Raw genomic sequence first — 18,534 nt, forward strand, 5'->3', positions numbered from 1 at the left:
AATAACAAGATTAGGCAGGTCTTTTTCTGTTTACTCTGTGTAAGCTCTATTAGGACTTCTCAGTTTCATTCACACTGACATGCTGTTGTCCTTCAATCAATTTTTGTTGAAAAAATGAGGGAAAGTTAAAGTTTTTTTGTTGCTAGACATAGAAGTGACTTTGTTGTGAGTGGTGGGCCACTAGGTATTGTAGAGGGGCTTCCAGAGGGGTACAGCTGATGGAAATTGGCCCAAATGATGTGCAGTTCCAAGATTTTATACCTATAAATTAACAGTTATCAAAAGCAGATACTAATCCACTCAGTCAACACATTTTTTATTGATCATCTACTATGTACCAGGCACTGGTTTAGGTATGAGCATACTGTGGTGACCAAATAATCATGTATTTGCTGTCACTAAAACTGACAATTCATTTATGGATACTATTCCTCATTTGATTCCTAAGACAAATTGTGCTTATCTTACTATTTTCATTTGTATTTCAGTAGCTACTATAATAATTCCCTTTTCTTTTATTTCCCCTTTTTTCCTTCCATCCTACTTTAAACTTTATAAGTGAATGTTGATATAGATCCTCATTCTGCAACATCCTTTTTCTTATCTTAGTTCTCTCTTTGCCTCTGTTGTATACATAAACTTTGAAACTTGCTTCAGTAGTTTAAATGTTAAAATTGGAAAGGAAGGCTGAGTGCAGTGGTTGACGCCTATAAACCCAGCACTTTGGAAGGCCAAGGCAGGAGGATTGCTTGAGGCCAGGAGTTCGAGATCAGCCTGAACAAAAGCAAGACCTCATCTCTACAAAAAGTAGAAAAATTAGCCCAGCATGGTGGTGCATGCCTATAGTACCAGCTATTCAAGAGGCTGAGGCAGGAGGATCACTTGAGCCCAGGAATTTGAAGTTGCAGTGAGCTACGATCATACCACTGCACTCTCCCTAGGTGACAGAGAGAGACCCTGTCTCAACCAAAAAAAAAAAGAAAAAGAAAATATGAGTACTTAAGCCCAAGGTGAATACTAACAAAAGTGTTGTGCCCAGTGCCATGCGCCCAGCTGCATTTAGTTTATAATCAGTGTGTTGGCTGTCAGGGAGTAAGTCAAAAGTGGCATGAACTCTTTCTGCTTTAGATGCCTTGACGTAAATTATGCTTCACTGCTTTGAAATGTACTCTGCATGCCTGCAGGAGTTAGTGTACCTGTTAGAGTGCCCAACTTGCCCCTGGGGAAGAAAGTATGTCTGATAATTAAATAATTGGTTTTTGACAAGCTTTAAGACAGGTTCATTTCTGCAAGCTCACAAAGCTTTGTTGTGTGGTAGCTACACATCAATTATGATGTTATTATGTTTCAGATGTAGGGCAAATACCTCATCTTAAGTAATAACTATTATGAAAGAGAACAAGTCTGGAATTTTTAAAATTTCCTCTAGAATCCCACCATAGATCTTCTTTACTTACTTTTTAATTGTCACTGTCCTGCAAAAACACAGACTGAGGATAGAATATGACTTTAAGAGGCTAGTATGAAAAACACGATGTGTTCTGTAGATAGAATTTGTAAAAAAAGAAAACTTATTCTAAATGATTTTTGTACTATATTTTTCTCCACAATAATTTTCTTCTTTCAGTTAGTATGTGTAATGAGATCCTATGAAAATCATAATCAAGTAACAAGACATAATCAATATTGTTCACATACAGATTTTAGCCCAGTTTATTTTAAACCATGGTAAATTTATCCTACCAATACAAATAGTGTGTTTTATAGTTACAGATTTTCATAAATAATTTTACTTTTCAGCCAGATCCCAACAATTCCTTCTTTGCACAATTCCAAATATGGAGCATGAGTATTATAAACACATACTCATCAAGAACTGATGCCCTCAAAGGGACAAGAAGGTCTAAAAAAGCAGACAGAAATTTTTTTTAAAAAATTGTACCCCCAGTCAGAAATACTTTGCTTTGACACTTTCTTCCAAAACTGCATGAGAGAAACTTTCACCCCATGTGATAGAGGCAGGAAAAAATCTCTCAACCATAAGAGAAAGCACTGGGCCAGTCATTATTAAATGGAGCAGTTGTAGTGTTTTTTTCATCCTTTATACATGTGATTATATGTATTTAGTGCTTTCGCCCGATCTTCACTGCCATGCATTTATCATTTTCAGCTTCAGCCAGGAAAAGCATACGTTAAGTTATTAACTTTTCTTACTGACGTCCAGTTTTTTTTTTTTTTAGGCTGATATGCAACAGAAGAAAGAACCCGTTCAGGATGACTCCGATCTGGATCGCAAACGACGAGAGACAGAGGCTTTGCTGCAAAGCATTGGTATATCACCAGAGCCACCTCTAGGTACTTAAAAGTGCTTTGTGTCATTATTCCTTAAATTCGACTTACGTGGGATATACCATGTCCAGTGTTTACTATTCTTTTGTCTTTAGCTTTATTATTTTTTTAAGACATTCTGTGGCTTATGATTCAAGATGCATGCATATAGGGAATTGAGGGGGCTGGAAGGAGATGGGAGGAAAGCTTGTAGAGTCATTAGCATGTTGCTGCTCATTGATTAGATGGTCAACTTTCTCCACTGTGTTACTAGTGGATTATTTTATACTTGTTAAATGAGTTGCCACTTGGTCAATACAGGAAATCTTGGAATGTCTTATTAAATGGTTCTTCATTTCCATTGCTAAATCCCAACCTCTCTTTGCCAATCTAAATACTGTAAATATGGTTATGAATTTCATAACCATTATAGGCATAGAGTTATTCCATAATGAAAATAGAATGCTCAGTGGGAAGTTTGAAGGCAAACTTCAAAAGGTGGCAGATTAGCAGCTAGTTAACAACTTTAAATTTATTTGACTCTATTGTATATCTTGATTTCATTGCTAATTGGCATTTTCACTGCACACCCTTCCTCCAACTCATTCATTCCTAGTTATTGTCCATGACCTCATTTTATCCCTAAGGCTTGAGTATTGAACTATTTGTTTTCTTTTTGTTGAAGGTAACGTGCATATTGTGTTTATTTTGTCACTACCTATAAATCACTCATGTAATAATTTGTTTTATTTTTCTTTTATCCTTTTGTTTTCCATACATTTAAGAGGAATCCTAGGGTGTCTGTAAAACTGCATGATATCCAATATAGTAAAAAAAATCCTTTTAAATAATACATAGAAATAAATATAATATCGAGTCCCCTGTTTAAATGGTTTGTCTTCTTTTAATTCCATCATTGGCTTTTATATTAAAAGAAATTTTTATTTATTTCCTTAGTTACTTAAACTAAGGATAAAAATTACCTCATGTACAACAAAATGGCAAAGATTTATATGAATAAGAACATATATAATAAGCCTGCAAATTATTAAGTATTGCTGGATACAATTTAATATATACACACCAAGCTAAAACACCACTAAAAAGCATGTTATACTCAATCTCAATTTGCAGTAGGTAAAATCATATGTCTAACAATGATATAATAAGCCCCAATAAAGATTAGATGATTTCGTCTAATTTGCGATCAATTATATTTGTGCCTCAAAATAGCCTTTGATATTCTGTTGCAATGATAGTAGGATGTCCTATTCTCCCAGACCCTAGATAAATCCAATAATTAAACCTTAAGAACAAAACAGATAAATATCCCTAAACCATGACCAACTTTTGAACTATCGTCCACCCCTGCCAAGGGCCCTGGCAAGAGGCCCTATTTTCGTTTTTCATCCATCTCTCCGCCTTACCCGCTCAGTTAGCACAGAGGGTAATCAGTGAATTAATTGTGGAACCACATGAAAATTCCCAGCTTCTTGACAGATCTGCCATTGTGTTATATAGGATCTGGGCAAAATAGTTAAGCCCTTTACCCTATTAAATAAATAAAAGGAAATTGCACATGATTGAAACCAAATGGGAATCTGCACTTATGTATTGAAGTTTCTTTCTGCCCATATGGCTTCTTTGGCATCTGTGATATTGAGAACCCGTTGAATCATCTGGCCTGGAGCCATCTTGGCTATTCGGTGCAGCTTCCATCTGAAGGACATTTGGCTTGTATCTGAGGGATAGAGGAAAAAAAATACATTAGCATTTCTTTTAGCTTTTTTCTTTTATTATCCTTGCTCTCAGATTTTCAGCTCGTGCTGCCCTTGATCTTTGAACTTGTTTCTCCTGTTTTCAGACTGGCAGTTTACATCTGGGCACATGGCAGTGTCTTCAAGAGCTGCTGTAGGCAAAGGAAAACAACCCAAACACAGTAAACAGTACAACAGGATGAAACTATTAATTAAATGTAAAAATAAAGCAGCCTGACATTTTCCTTTGTTTTGAATGAGATTTTTAAATTACCAGGTTCAACATTTACCCTTTCTTTCTGTCACTTAGGCGCTCATAGAAGATGCAGTTTATATTCTTCAGACAATACATTTCCCTCTAAATGCAGTCATAAAACAGACTTTTTTGACTTTCTTTCACCATTTAAAATTATCCAGACTCACTTATTTCATAATCTTTTAAAGTTTTATAGACACCCCATTGTATTTCTTAATAGGTCACATCTATACTAACAAAATAATGTGAAGAATTGGAATTATCTGGATAGTTCATGCTAGAGAGATATTTAACTTGAATTATCTGGATAGTTATTTTGATTCTCCATTTTACTTTGTTAGGGTGGACATGGCCTCAGAATCCCTAAGTTAATTCTGTCTAAATTCATTTCAAATTTTAATTTCCAAAATATGAAAATTCACTTGACTTTCTTCCTTTTCTTTCCTGTTTTTTTTTTTTTTATTCCTTATCCCATAATGCCTCCTGGCCATACAACCACTTTAATTTGACCCATTTGTTTTGATTTGTCTGACACTGCTCTTCACCAGTGCAGCCGCTGCATTTTTTAACATGGGATACCTGTTATTTTCATTATTTAGTCCCAACCCCTATGTCTCCCTCCTCGAAATCAGTGAGCACTCCCAGTGAAGCTGGAAGCCAAGACTCGGGCGATCTGGGGCCATTAACAAGGTAAGAATTGTCCCTTTAAAAGGCCATGGTGGGACATCAATAATGCAAAAAGCACTGTTAGAACAATGTGAAATGTGCGTGCATCTGCATGTACACTCAGTCATTTTGTGTTTATATTTATGGTGGCTTGCTATTTTTAGTGGCATGGCAATGATCTTGAACTCAATAGAAATGACAAATGATAATTGTCCATCCTTGAGTGGGCGAACTTAACACCATTGGTCTTGCTTAACAAATGTAAACACATCCATTAGCTTTGGCCAACAAAAAATAGGGAAGGACCAAAGATAAGTTGAATATATATCTAGCTTCTCATTGTTCTACTTTGGTTTTGGTTTCCATGAGAATCTTTGTGAATAGAACAGTGAGATGTTCTAACCCTAAATTTAATTTTTCAAACATCTTATTTATTTGCTCAATAGACTTGACTAGTTTGAAAACTCAGGGCTCAAAGTGTTTTTATTATTATTAGTAGTAGTAGTAGTAGATATATCAGGGTTGGCTGTTTCTGTTTAGTGAGTTAATTGCCAAATTTTTATTACGCTATGTAGACTCATAGATTATGTAACTTCTGAATGTGGATAAAGACATCCTCTAATTTGACCAATGAAGAGGTCTCAAAAAGGTAAAGATGCAAAAAGAAGAAAGAAGTAGGTTCATGAATGTAGATGGAGTCACAGTAACTCCCTTAATCCAGTTGTCCTCACCAGGATCCCCATGTGCAGGTGCACACAGGTGGGTGATATAAATGAGTGTGGCAGCTGGCAAATAAGCACCCTATTCTTAAAGGCCAAATGACCTCTTCATGGCTCAGCCTGGTTGAGCTCATGTGGGAACGTGGACCCAATTTTTCCATATCTTTCAATTTTTCCTGAGAAGATACAAATTCAAATATTTATGCCATAATATCCTAAGTGTTAATGACTTTTATTAAAAGCAGTTATGGGCCAAATTTATCATGCGGGCTGGCAACTTGTGAGCCTTGGCTTTGACTCTGATTTTTTTCTGTAAAAATCATAGAATACTGTAATCAAACTTCAAATAAAAAAAGAAATAACCATCCCCAGCACTGCTATTATAGCAAATCAACTTGTCTATGGACTTTTTAATCCGCGTCTACCTTTGTACATTTCTTGCCACCATAAGAATTATTGCGAGAGAGGTATAAAATTTTGTATTTTTCTTTTTTCACCTAAGGCATTATCATAAGCATTTTCTTCTGAAGGTACACTGTTTTCCGTACAGGCCTGGGTAATTTTGTACATGAAAATATGGGTAGTCTAGTACTGTCTTGAGCTGTAGGCTTTTTTTGCTTTTTTGAAACCAACATGTAAGACTGGAATTACCTGGCCCATTTCTGCCTGTTGGTGTGCTTCAAATTTGAGTATTTTGTTTTGATAAGGCCTTTCAAAACCAGTGGACACTGCTTTCAATTAAAAACAAAAAGAAAGTAAAGGGTTTCGTGGGACAAAGCTGGTTTATTTTAGCAAATCGCCTTTGTGATTTGGGGCAGCACACGTCTTCTCTCTTCTTGTGCTTTGAACACTTCAAAAGGTCTTTGAGCAAAAAAAAAAAAAAAAAGTAATAATAACACAGTTGTATAAGACCTAACATTTATTCCAGAGCTGGCACAATATAATCACATTCCATAGGGGGTCCACTGGTCTATCATTAAGTTAATATATTTGACCATTTCTGTACAATGATGGCGTATGTCACTGCTGCTTAGCTTCAAAGGGTGTAGTTGGCAGCATTAAATTCTATTACTGACTTCACAGTTGATGAGCCCTTTTGAAAACTTTCTAGAGAAAGCTGACCTATGCTGTTAGGACTCTGGGGACAGCAGCAATTATTCCTTCTCAGAGAACATCACTCTTCATTTCTTTCCCCTTCTTAAGTGATTATTATTATTTTTTTTTAACTTAGTGAACCACTTTGGGAGAGGTGCAGTCCTCTCCTACCCCACGCAAACACTGACTACTTTCAATTCTTCATAGGAAAGTTCTGGCAAGACTGGGTAACTAGAAGTCAATGAGTAAATCCCTTGCTAAGTACAGGTTTCATAGAAATGCAAGAAAATGGGCATTGAAAAAATGATAGTTTTCAGAAAAACTGAGCACAGAATTTGCTGGAGGAGAACACATTAGGAATAGCTTAGTAAATCCTGCCCTTGTTTTGAACTTAGGAAAGTTCCACATAAATTTATGTTTTTGCTTTAATAAAATAAATATGAAAGTTAAATTGCAGAAGAATGTTATATTTCAGTTTTTAAAATTCTACTTGGAATGGCTTTTTATGTAGAAGAAACATCTTTGAAAACAATTTATATTAACTTTAACACTTCATAAAACATTAGACTAGAAAAAAGAACTTAGTAATTCTTAAGACTATATATAACTCCATAGTCATAAATTCGCCTATTTGTATGGAATTTGGACTCTTGGAAAAATGGGGTATCTTTCAGAAGATAATTTAGGAATGAGATTAACACATTGGGTTATACCTAAAGGTGCACATAAATTCTGTCATTCATTTTCCAAAACTTCAAACCAAAGCTGAAATTTTCTTTATAAAGCCAAAATTAGCAAATATTTCTTATAATCCCTATAACTGGCTAGTCTGCAAATTGGCATACTCATTGTACGCTATTATAGAGAAAAGATTAAAACAGTGCTCTAAAAAAAGTATAACAAAAATCCCTTTTACTTATTTTAAGAATAATTGAATAATTTTTTTAAATAGGTGGAGAGTAGAAATATATAATAATTTTTCAATTATACTAATAAGATTTAATTAAAAAATTTCTTAACATAAAGTGTCAGAATTTATTTTTCAATTTCTGCTTCTATTGTTATAGCCCACTTCTCATTTACAATCTATATTTGTGGGGTTTTTTTCTTTCTCTTGATCAGTTTTGGTAGAAACAGTCCTGGCTCAGGGAATCATCTTGGACAAACAGAAAGGTTTTGGATTTAAAAAAACAATTTTATTAATAAAACATTTGAAAGGCTAGTTTTACTTATAAACATAAATGAAAAAATTCTTTAACATACTATTTGCAACTGGAACCCAACACAATATTAAGAGGATACTATGCTATGGTTAGTTAATATTGAGTCAGAAATGCAAGAATAGTTTAGTATAGGAAAATGTGTGACCATAATTCAGTATATAAAAATGTCAAAGAGGGGAAAGTAATCATTGCAATATATACCTAAATGATACTTGAGAAATTTAAACACGCTCATTATTTTAAAGCTTAGTAAAGTGGGAATAGAAATATATTTTCTAAAGAATATTAATCTGAAACCAACAGCTTACTTTTTTTTTTCTAAATAAGAGTGAAGCATTAACACTTTATAGTCCTTGAAGAAGAATGGCTTTTGTTTAGTTGAGCACATGTCTCTCTTCTTCAGGAAATGATGTTTTCCTTGGGAGTAGAGACTAAGTGATATTTGAGGTTATATCCGTTGTATTTGGTATGTGAACTATGATGCTGCTTTTTACAGGTGAGGGCACTGAGGTGCACAGAGAGCCTAAGTAATTTTCTCAAGTTCACACAGAATGTAGCAATAATGCTGGGTTTTAACCTAGGCAAGTTGATTCAAGTTTTCACAATCTATACCTCTGTCCTACATTATCTCTAACAATAAATGATACATGACCTACCCCAAAGGTTATTGTGAGGATTAGACAAAGTAATGCTCTGTAAAGCACTTGGAAAGTAGTTTGGCATATAATAGATACATGTGAGTTTTAGCTATTATTATTATTATTACTGGTATGTTTTCTTCATATTTTGATTTAGCCATTTTCCCAATGGGAAGAGATCTTTTTAGATCCTCTCATAGAATATATTGGTGTCCTTTTCAAATTTGGGAAGTGTGCCTATATCTTCATCCAAATAATTATGTAAAAATATTCAACGTGACGAGGCCAAGGACAAATTGTAGTGTGCGGCCCTAGAGACCACTTTCTGGGATGGCCAACCTTTACTCATTCATTAACCTTCAGATATCAGCCAGAACTGAATCTATCTAAGTGGCAATCATTCAGCCCACACTTATTCTTCTCCTTCCCATGGATGGCTCACAAGGGACTTTGCACTAGGACTCTTCTCATGATCAATTGTGGCTCCTTAGGGTTCTCAATGACAGAACTAAATCAGAAGCTGAACTGGCCTGCAGAAACCTAGGAAAGTGTAATGACCTCATAAACTTCACCTGACACCGGGACGTAGACTATAGCCTGTCTCAAACCCGTCCCAGATGGAAGAAAACTTTCACAACGATTCCAAAGATAAAATATCTCTCAATGTGATAACATACTGTACAATCTCCTGTTACAATAATAACACGTGTCCCACACCATCATTAACAAAATTGTCAGAAGGGGAGATTTCTGATATTTGTCTTTGGAGAGAAGTAGCCTGCAATGGATGGAGAAATGTCTTCGGAAGCATTTAACAGGAGAACAGAGGTACAAAGGGAATGGAGTAGAGGTCATTCAGGCTTTCAGCTGTATGTGTACTCCAGATTAAATTCAGCGACAAAGGGACAGATTTCTGTGATCCTCTCTGCTCATTTTGAACATTAGGCCTCCATATAGTTAATATGTAGTTACTTGATGGCAGAAAACTTTGGTAAAATACAGATATTTGATACACTCAGCCTTTCCCTGTCTACTGCCTAGTGAACACTCAAATAAGGAAATTAGATTGGCCTAGAATAATTTGTTTGTGGGCAACTTGTGCTGGCTGCTTGTAGTCAGCGCTTCCTTTACTGAGTGACTTTAGGAGAAGAATATGTGCTGAGGGGCCACTTGGGCCTAATCCCCAACAGAAAATCCTGAGGACTTTCATATTCAACCACAATCAGATTCTGCAGGATTCTTTGGAACTACATAAGCCACAAAGGACTTGACCCATTTTGGTGAAAACATCATCTTCCAGGATGCTCCAATGGATCAGAGGCTAAAGGGAGGCATAAAGAAGCTATTAGTAAAGGTGGAAAAGTACATAAAACAATGGAAGACTATGGGAAAATTTAGTAAGACTGTTAAAATTTTGTCCATACAAAATTTTTTAAAATTAGCGTTATATAAAGAGAAGTTAAGAGGATGCTACCAGCTAATTGACTTCAAGGATCAGAGATTCTTGGAGTCAGTGATTCAAGACTGGTTAAAAGTCAGTCTCTTTGCAAATTAAAATAAGATTTACACCATAGGGTTTTCTCTTTATGTAGCACATTAACTGATACAGCTAAAATTTTTTGATATCTTATCACTCTGTCTTCAGGCAGAGTGTACTGTGTGTACCCATATGGTTATCATACAGTAAGCATCTATTTTAGCAAGGGATTGATTAGCTTTCTTCTAGAGAAACTGCTTGCGTGACAGAAGGTCTTCTGTGTACGATTTAGGGAAAACATGTTCCTGCTCTATAATGGGAAGTCCTACATTTCTTTTGAATCCAGCTCAGATGGCCTTTCTATGTGGCTTAGTGTGACCATATCAGAGCTCTATGTTAGGGCTCAGGTGTTAGCCAGCAGAGGGAAGATTCTCACACAGTATATTCAGAAAAAATCTTTCTTAAAAGAGCCTGATATAAGTATGTAGTGCATTGTGGCAATTTTATTTCTGACATCAGAAAATCTTTATCATTATCATTGCCAGTGCTAAGTAAGGAAATAATTGAGGCTAGAAAGTAAAACATTAAATCGTTATTTAAATACCATCCTTACTTAATTGACATCATTTTAATAAATGTGACAGATTGAGTGATGTGATGGATTTAAAATGTCCTTATTATTCAGTGTATTACTTTTGGAAATGGCATTTAAAAATTAGATATTTAGCCATGACATTGAGTAGATATTTTCTCTTTGGCACTACTCTCAAATAGTCCCATACTGTTTTCACTGGCTAATTAGTAATTAGTGAGTTGTTTGACAGAGAAGACATGTGGAACAAAAGTTCAGAGAAACTGGGGGACTCAGGAGAGCTCTCTGTATTCTGCCCTGGAGCTGTCTCTCCATCTTAGAGAGAAAAGGAAGGAACAGGAAAAGCTGGGTTGCAATACATTTGCTTCAGGGACTAAAGTTTACTAAGGTCATTTGGTAGAGAAGACGCCTGGACTTCTTTTGATCCTCAGCACACACCAGCGATTTGGTCAGCATTTTAAAGATAAGCTTTCCTTCTTCAGTGTGGAAGTGAGTCTGAAACTCTCCCTGGGACGATGTGGTGACATCATGGCTTATAAGACTGAGTTTCTTATAAATGCTTTGGTGGATATTAAGGAAGTTAGGCAGACATACCCTGATTTATTCTTTCTTTTTTTTAATAAAGAAAGTAAAAGCTATTTCTTTTGGAATCTACTTTTCCTCACTATTCACACCCATCTATAGAAAAGTCAGGTAAGGACTGTTCATTTCTTCATTCATTCATCTAGTCATTCAATAACTAGTTGAGAATTTATTATCTACAAGATACTATGCTAGACTCTCAAGAAATATAGGCCGGGCAGGATGGCTTACGCCTGTAATCCTAGCACTCCGGGAGGCCGAGGTGGGGGGGCAGGGGGATCGCTCAAGGTCAGGAGTTCAAGACCAGCCTAAGCAAGAGCGAGACCTCATCTGTCTCTACTAGAAACAGAAAGAAATTATCTGGACAACTAAAAATATATATAGAAAAAATTAGCCGGGCATGGTGGCACATGCCTGTAGTCCCAGCTACTTGAGAGGCTGAGGCAGGAGGATCCATTAAGTTCAGGAGTTAGAGATTACAGTGAGCTGTGATGATTCCACTGCACTCTAGCCTGGGCAACAGAGCCAGACTCTGTCTAAAAAAAACAAAAAAGAAAAGAGAAGAAATATTAAGATAAGGAATTATTCTTACTTCTAAAGAGCCCCCATCTAGTACATTGACAGGTTTAATTTGAAGCCATCTAAGAAAATGTTGCTATGTAGTTACAGCTCTCAAATATGCATACTCAGAGATGATCAATAATGTCAGAAACCATTATGCCCAGATCATCTGTAATTACTTTGTAGTATATTTGAGTGGGACAAGTGATTTTGATTCATTATGTAGAGTCTTGATACATATTAGGCACTTGGTAAATGTTTATTTACTTAAGTGCATGTGTGTGCGGACATATATTCTTGCATTTGTGTGTTCTTGCACATGCACAGCTTGCAAAAGACTGGATGGGATGTGTACAGGATGTGTATAGGAATAAAAACAGAGGTGAAAGCAAGGCAGCTCTCTGTGCTGTGAATTAAATCCTCAGGTATTTTTCTATTCTTCTATTCTTGTCCCGTATAGAGACAAGTTGCTTCTAAATGAGGTTATTGAAGACAAATATATTTGGAGAGGAAGTCATCTGAGCTGAGTCTTCAAGAATGCACATGTTTTGGACAAGTAGAGAAGGGAGGAAGGCATTTTTGAGGATAGGCTGTAGAAATATTAAGGAGTCAAAAGAAAAAAAGATCAGAATCTGGGAGACTAATATAACTGTTCAGACAGTTGAGATTTCTGACTTGCAACTATTCATTGAATTCACCTGGGAACTTGTTAAAAACATGTATACCTGGGCCATAGATCTGAGATGAGATCTGGGCCACTGGATTTTTATAATACTTTTGAGGTCTGAGAACTAGTTTAGGGGGAAACATTGGTCAGACAAGAAGGACTGAAGATCTAAACTAGGATTGTGGGAGTGGAGAAGGAAAAGAAAGATGAGACAAGGAAGGGTGCAATGGCTTTGGTGTAGATGGACGGTTTAACGAGCATATGAAAAAGTGGAACTTAGAGCTCAATGGTAAGGAGGACTTTGGGATTATTTTTTGCAGAAGATATGTGGGCATCTGTGCATTTTCTAGGGTTAGAGTTCAGAGATGTGGAGAGAAGACGGGACACTGGTTAGAGAAAGGCTGTCTTGATGGGTATGGGAAGAGTAATGGCCCTGCCAAAAATACAGTGAGAGAGGAAGTAAAAGAGCAAGATTTTCAGGGTCAAGGAAACTGAAAGAAAGAACTTGCCATGAAGGAGCCAGAAGTGACCAGAATTAGAGAGATCAAGGATGGGGAATAAAAATTGACCATGGGATTTGATGATTTGGACGTCATTGTTACCATCATTATCATCATCATCATCATCATCACTTTTGTTACTATTATTGTTTATGCTGTTTTATTTTCATAGGCTGAGTTCAGGGGAATAAAATTAGTCCAGGAGCAATTCTATTTTTATGATTCTTGCCACATATTGGCATGTTACTTCCCCAAAACTGTACTAATTTAAACACTGCCAGCAATGTGTGACAGTTCCTCAGCCACATTGAGTGTTAGCATGACAAATAACTACTGCCTTCCAAATATTTATTGGACAGCTCTTTCTTGTAGCCAAAACCCAGAAAAGGTAATAGCAAAAATACTCTTTAGGGAAGAATTCCAAGGCTTTCTATTCTGAGTTCTAATTAAACTGGAAAGAAGAATGGAAACCATCAACTTGCTCTTGGTAAGAGCTGAACAGGAAGAAATTAACCTCTCCTCAGAGGGGAAGGAACATGCAACACAGACATCATGTCTTTCACTCCTAAATTATACTTTCAACAGATGGTCAATGATTTTTTTCAACTTTCACTACCTTCTATCTAATAAACTGAAACTGGGAAAATAAAATTGGGCCAATGAAGGGAGATTTTTTTAAAGAAGTTGGATAGTAAGGAATTGGCAACAAGAGGTAAAATATGAAGTTCTGTTAATCTCTTAGTAGGTCACTGCTAGTTTGAAGAATTTTGACATTTTGTCTCCTTCCGTAAAAATAAATATTGAAAAACAAATGGATCCACAAATTGTAAACTGACTATTACATGGTAGCCCTTTTTGGATGAGATGCCAGAGGCTGCATTGTCTACGTTCAGTGTCAAATAAGTGAATGATTATTGTCCATGTTGTGGGAAGCTTCTGTACATTGTATTTTGAAACAAAGTGGCCTTAATCGGCACGTCCAGAATTGCCAATCCAACCATGGGACTGTAGAACCATAGCAATGCCCCTGAGCCCAGAGTAGGTGAAAAAGTATTGGATTATTCAGCATCTGTGCAAACAGTAGGTCCCCTATGAAAGAGATGTGAGATCCTCACTCGGTCCCTCAGAGAGTTTACAGGAGATGAGCTAAAACTGATTCGAGAACACAAATGCAACTCATGAAAATAAGCAAACAAACAAAACAAAGATGGTTTCCCAGCCAGGAACACTGGACAGAAATCCAATCCACACAGTTAAAGAAAGATTGTATCAATCAGCAAGGGCTGGCTCAGTCATCCCAGGATTAGAAAAAGGGGAGATCTGGGCAGCAGTGAGGGGGATTCTGGTTTTGGGGTAAGATGAGGACCTGGCATGTGGAGGGCAGGGGAAGTTCTCGCAGTTAAATATTCAGCTTCACCTGTTCTAATCTCAAAGACACTACCAGTCAACTGGCTTCTCAGTTCAGCTTTAAGGGAAAATGACTTTGTCAGACCTGTACGATTTGTCTGCCTAGCAGTTATTATTCTCATGATAAATTGGTAAATTGACATAAAAAATATAATAGTCTAATAAGACTTAGTAGACTAACTCAACCACCTAAACTTAATAAACTAGGCACTGATGAAAATGAGTTTAGGTCCAGATTCTACCCCATCCTTCAAGACCGGGTCAAATAGAATCTCTGATCTTTTCAGAGGAAGTGTGTCTCCCGGATCTGGCTTCCAAAGGTTGATGAAAGTACAGGCCAGTGCCTGGCTGACTGGCACAGAGTAAACACTCAGGGAAAGGGAATTGTAACTACCATTATTCTTAATCGATCTTTCTTGTGGCATTTATTAATTTTTTTAGCTCATATTTATTGAAACCTTAAACTGTGCCAGGCCCCGGGCAAGTGATGAGAACTACCGTCTTCTTTGAATGTCATCAATGTTGTCAGTATATCGTTAGGCATAAATATTCCTATGGCTCACTTTCTTTACCAAAATGTAAAATTCTTAAGCGCAAGTCGCTTGTCCTTCTATGCACCTGTGGTGCTGTATGTATGGCATGTTTTACTTTCTGCCCTGTTCTAGTAAATTATTTATATATGTTTGATCTCTCCATAAGAAGTATAAGTTCCTTGAGCATTCTTTTGAGCCTCTATCGCAGTATTTTATATATTTGGCCCTTAATAGATGTGTATTAAATAAGTAAATGAATGCCCTTATCAAAAATGTTCTTTCCCCTGTATGCATTGATTGGGCCATTCCAGAGACTAAAAAAATACAACTCATTAACATAGCAAACAGGGTGATTTCTACATGAAAAGAATTTTTAAGAGTATATTATGTTACTATACATTTACTTACAATTTTACTACTTCTTTCATTTTGTAAATAAACCACCTGGCAAGATTTCAAACTGTCCAAGAAGCTGTGGGGAAAATCACCATTTTATTTTCAATGATACAAAAATGGTTGGAAAGTAAGATCTCTGTTGATTGGTTAAATAAATTATTCCAACTAGAGAAGAAAGAGCTAAAAGGCAGTTTAATAATCATCCTATGTTTTAAAATATCAAGCAGAGAAGAACCTTAAAGGTCCTCGAGGCCTACATACTCGTTTTGAGAACAGAAAGAGATTTGCCTGATGCCACAGTAGAGCCACACCCAGAACACCGACCTCCCACTCCTGGGCCAGACATGGCCCTCTCTAAGGTGCTGCCGTCCGTGGGGACACTTTCCTACAAGTTTGCACAGAAAAAAAATCAGCAAACACTTAATATGCATTTCTAGGCTCTGTTTGGAAACACAAACAACCTTAGCCCACTTAATGTATTGGCTGTAAGTTCCTTTCCAAAAAAAAAAAAAAAAAGTACATTCTGTGCAAGCAAAAATTCTATGCAAGTCTGACCACCCCGCAGATAATAATGGGAAAAGCGAAAGGAAAAACTGGCACACTTGATAGCACTCTTGGCTTTACTCCTTACCCCACAGCTTGTTACTGACAATAACTGTGAAATCTTTTGCTAGATAACATATGTGCCACGGGGGCAGGGTTGCTGTGTGCTCTTAGTCATATATATGGTACCACCTTCGTTGTTCTGGCTGAGTAAATGCAAACTCCCGAGTACTAATCTGTGGACTTCTTAAGTGGGTGATTCTGATAGATTCACTATTTATACTTCTTAAGGGTACAGGGAGTTCAGGTGACCTGTCCAATAAAGTATCAGCAGAGCCAGACCACCTGGGAGCTGCCGCATTCTTCACCTGCCTGAGAGATGTGGAAAAGGTCGACAAAGGTTATCCCATCAGAAACCTCAAGGCAAATTGAGGGCAAAGTATCTGATCCCACCCCCTGCAGGGCACTGCTTCTGACAGTCAGCAAGAGCTGGAGGCTGTTCTGTCTGCAGCAAAGAAATGCCTTTACATTTGATGCCCAGAGATATGTGAACAACTATGAATTACTTTAAGGGATTCCATTACTTCTACCATTTGAAACAAGGGGAAAAAGCCATGTCCAGAACCAAGAAGGGCTGCTTTTCTTGAGCAGGGAATGAGTTCAAAGCAGGGTTTCTCACCTCTGGCTGTACATGAGAATCACCTGGAAAGCTTTCAAAAACACAGATAGCTGAGTCCCAGCCCAGACATTCTGATTTAATTGGTCCGGAAGTGCCCTGGGCCTGAGGCCAGCCTTCAGCAAATCACAAGTTTGATGCTGATGTATTTGAACATCAGTGATGCTTTCTGCGTGCTGACTACTGAAAGCAATAGTCTAGCCAAGTCATTCTCCAAGGGGGAGTCCCACGGTCAGCCTTGGAAACATCACCTGGGAACTTGTTAGAAACACAAATTCTCAGGCCTCACTCCAGATCTACTGAATCAGAATTTCTGGGGTCAGGGATCAGTGTTGTGTATTTTAACAAGCCCCTCAGGTCATTCTGATGAACATTAAAGTTTAAGAACTATTGATCTAAGTCAAGTCCTGGTTGCTCAAACTGTGGTCCACAGACTGGCAGCATCTGCATTCCCTGGAGCTTTTTCAAAACGCAGAGTTTCAGGCCCACCCCCCAAGACCTTCTAAACCAGACTCTGCATCTTAGCAATAGTCCCAGGTATCTGTATGTGCATTCAAGTTTGGGAAGCACTGGTCTAAGAAACAGTGGCCGGTGTTCTCATTGGACTTCAGTTATCATCTTTTAGAGCATTTAGGTAAGAAGACAAGAGTCCACCCAGAGCCTAGAAGGGAAGCCGTGAAACTGCATTCTGGTACCTGTGCAGGAGGAGCTAACATGGGATCTGTCACATAGGTAGGGCATTGACCCCAATGTTATTAGTAGACAGAGTGGTTGTGACAGCAGTAAGAGCAGCTGCTGTTTATCAACTGGTTATGATGTACTTTATAGGATCTCTGTAGAAAACCAGAGAAAGATTCATTCATTCAACAAATATTATATTATATAAGCACATGTGCCAGGCACAGTTCTAGGCATATCCCTACAATCTAGGGATGTAGCTTCCCCTGCCATTAAGAGGTTTAAGTCCAGGGTCAAACAACAAACAATAGTAAGTAAACTAATTCATAATAAAATCATAGATAAAGACGAGTGATATGAAGAAAATAAAACAGAGTAAAGGAAAGAAATGAAGAGTGATGAAGAAGTGCTGCTTGAGATCAGGTGGGAAGCAAGGAAGCCTCTCTGAGAAGGTGACATTTGAAGCAAGACGTGAAAGAAGCGAAGCCACCAGCCACGCAGCTGTTTGGGGGAAGAACATCAAGGAGGATGCAGGGTGAGCATAAAGTGAGGCAGAAGAAGAGTGGTTGGAGCTGTCTGGAAGATAGCTGCAGGCCACCGTACATGGTCTTACAAGCTACGGTAAGTCTTTACAGGCAAGGAAACCGAGCAGGGCCTCTCAAATCCAGGGTACCCACTGCTCACCTGGGGACCTTGTGAGACTGCAGTGCGGTAAGTCTGGGGTGGAACGTGAATTTACACATTTCCAGCAAGTTCCCAAGAGATGCTGATGCTACTGGTCTTTGGGCCACACTTAGAGTAAGCAAAAGGCTATTGGGGCTGAGGACATCAGCAGCATGCCGGTGTCACACGGCGGGAAAGCCACACGGGCAAGATTGGAATCGCAGATGCCTGACCACAAAGCCTGTGCTGTCCATCAGTTGCCTCTCTGATAGCCTCATGCCTGATTCACCTGGAACTTCTTTCTCTGCAGGAGTTTTAAAAGCCTGCCTGAAAAAGGTCCTTGTTTGTGCTGTTTATCCCTTCTTATTTCGAAGGATAAATAACACAGAAAATTGGATGCCTGGGTAACTACTGGTATTTTGTGTGATTTCTTGTACAATATTTAAACGATGTAGGATACAATCAATCCCTGACTTCTTAGAGACCAGTGATATTGTTGGTGACCACCTTGGTGTAGTAAAAATAAATGAATACAAATGAATACAAAATACCCGTGTGTCCTGAAATCTAACGTGCT

The 18,534-nt window shown here is 37.6% G+C and overlaps 1 protein-coding gene across 2 annotated transcripts in view; it reads left to right on the plus strand.

Annotated features, from left to right (window-relative positions):
• The window catches only part of DYNC1I1 (dynein cytoplasmic 1 intermediate chain 1), a 299,869-nt gene that overhangs the window by 35,178 nt on the left and 246,157 nt on the right, over positions 1 to 18,534 (plus strand). For both annotated transcript variants that reach the window (XM_045565532.1, XM_045565533.1), the window contains exons 3-4: positions 2,241 to 2,355; positions 4,941 to 5,031. In XM_045565532.1, coding sequence (XP_045421488.1) covers positions 2,241 to 2,355; positions 4,941 to 5,031 — 206 coding nt within the window. The remainder of the gene's footprint in view (positions 1 to 2,240; positions 2,356 to 4,940; positions 5,032 to 18,534) is intronic.

This window comes from Lemur catta, chromosome 11 (genome assembly GCF_020740605.2).
Source record: "Lemur catta isolate mLemCat1 chromosome 11, mLemCat1.pri, whole genome shotgun sequence".
Taxonomy (NCBI): domain Eukaryota; kingdom Metazoa; phylum Chordata; class Mammalia; order Primates; family Lemuridae; genus Lemur; species Lemur catta.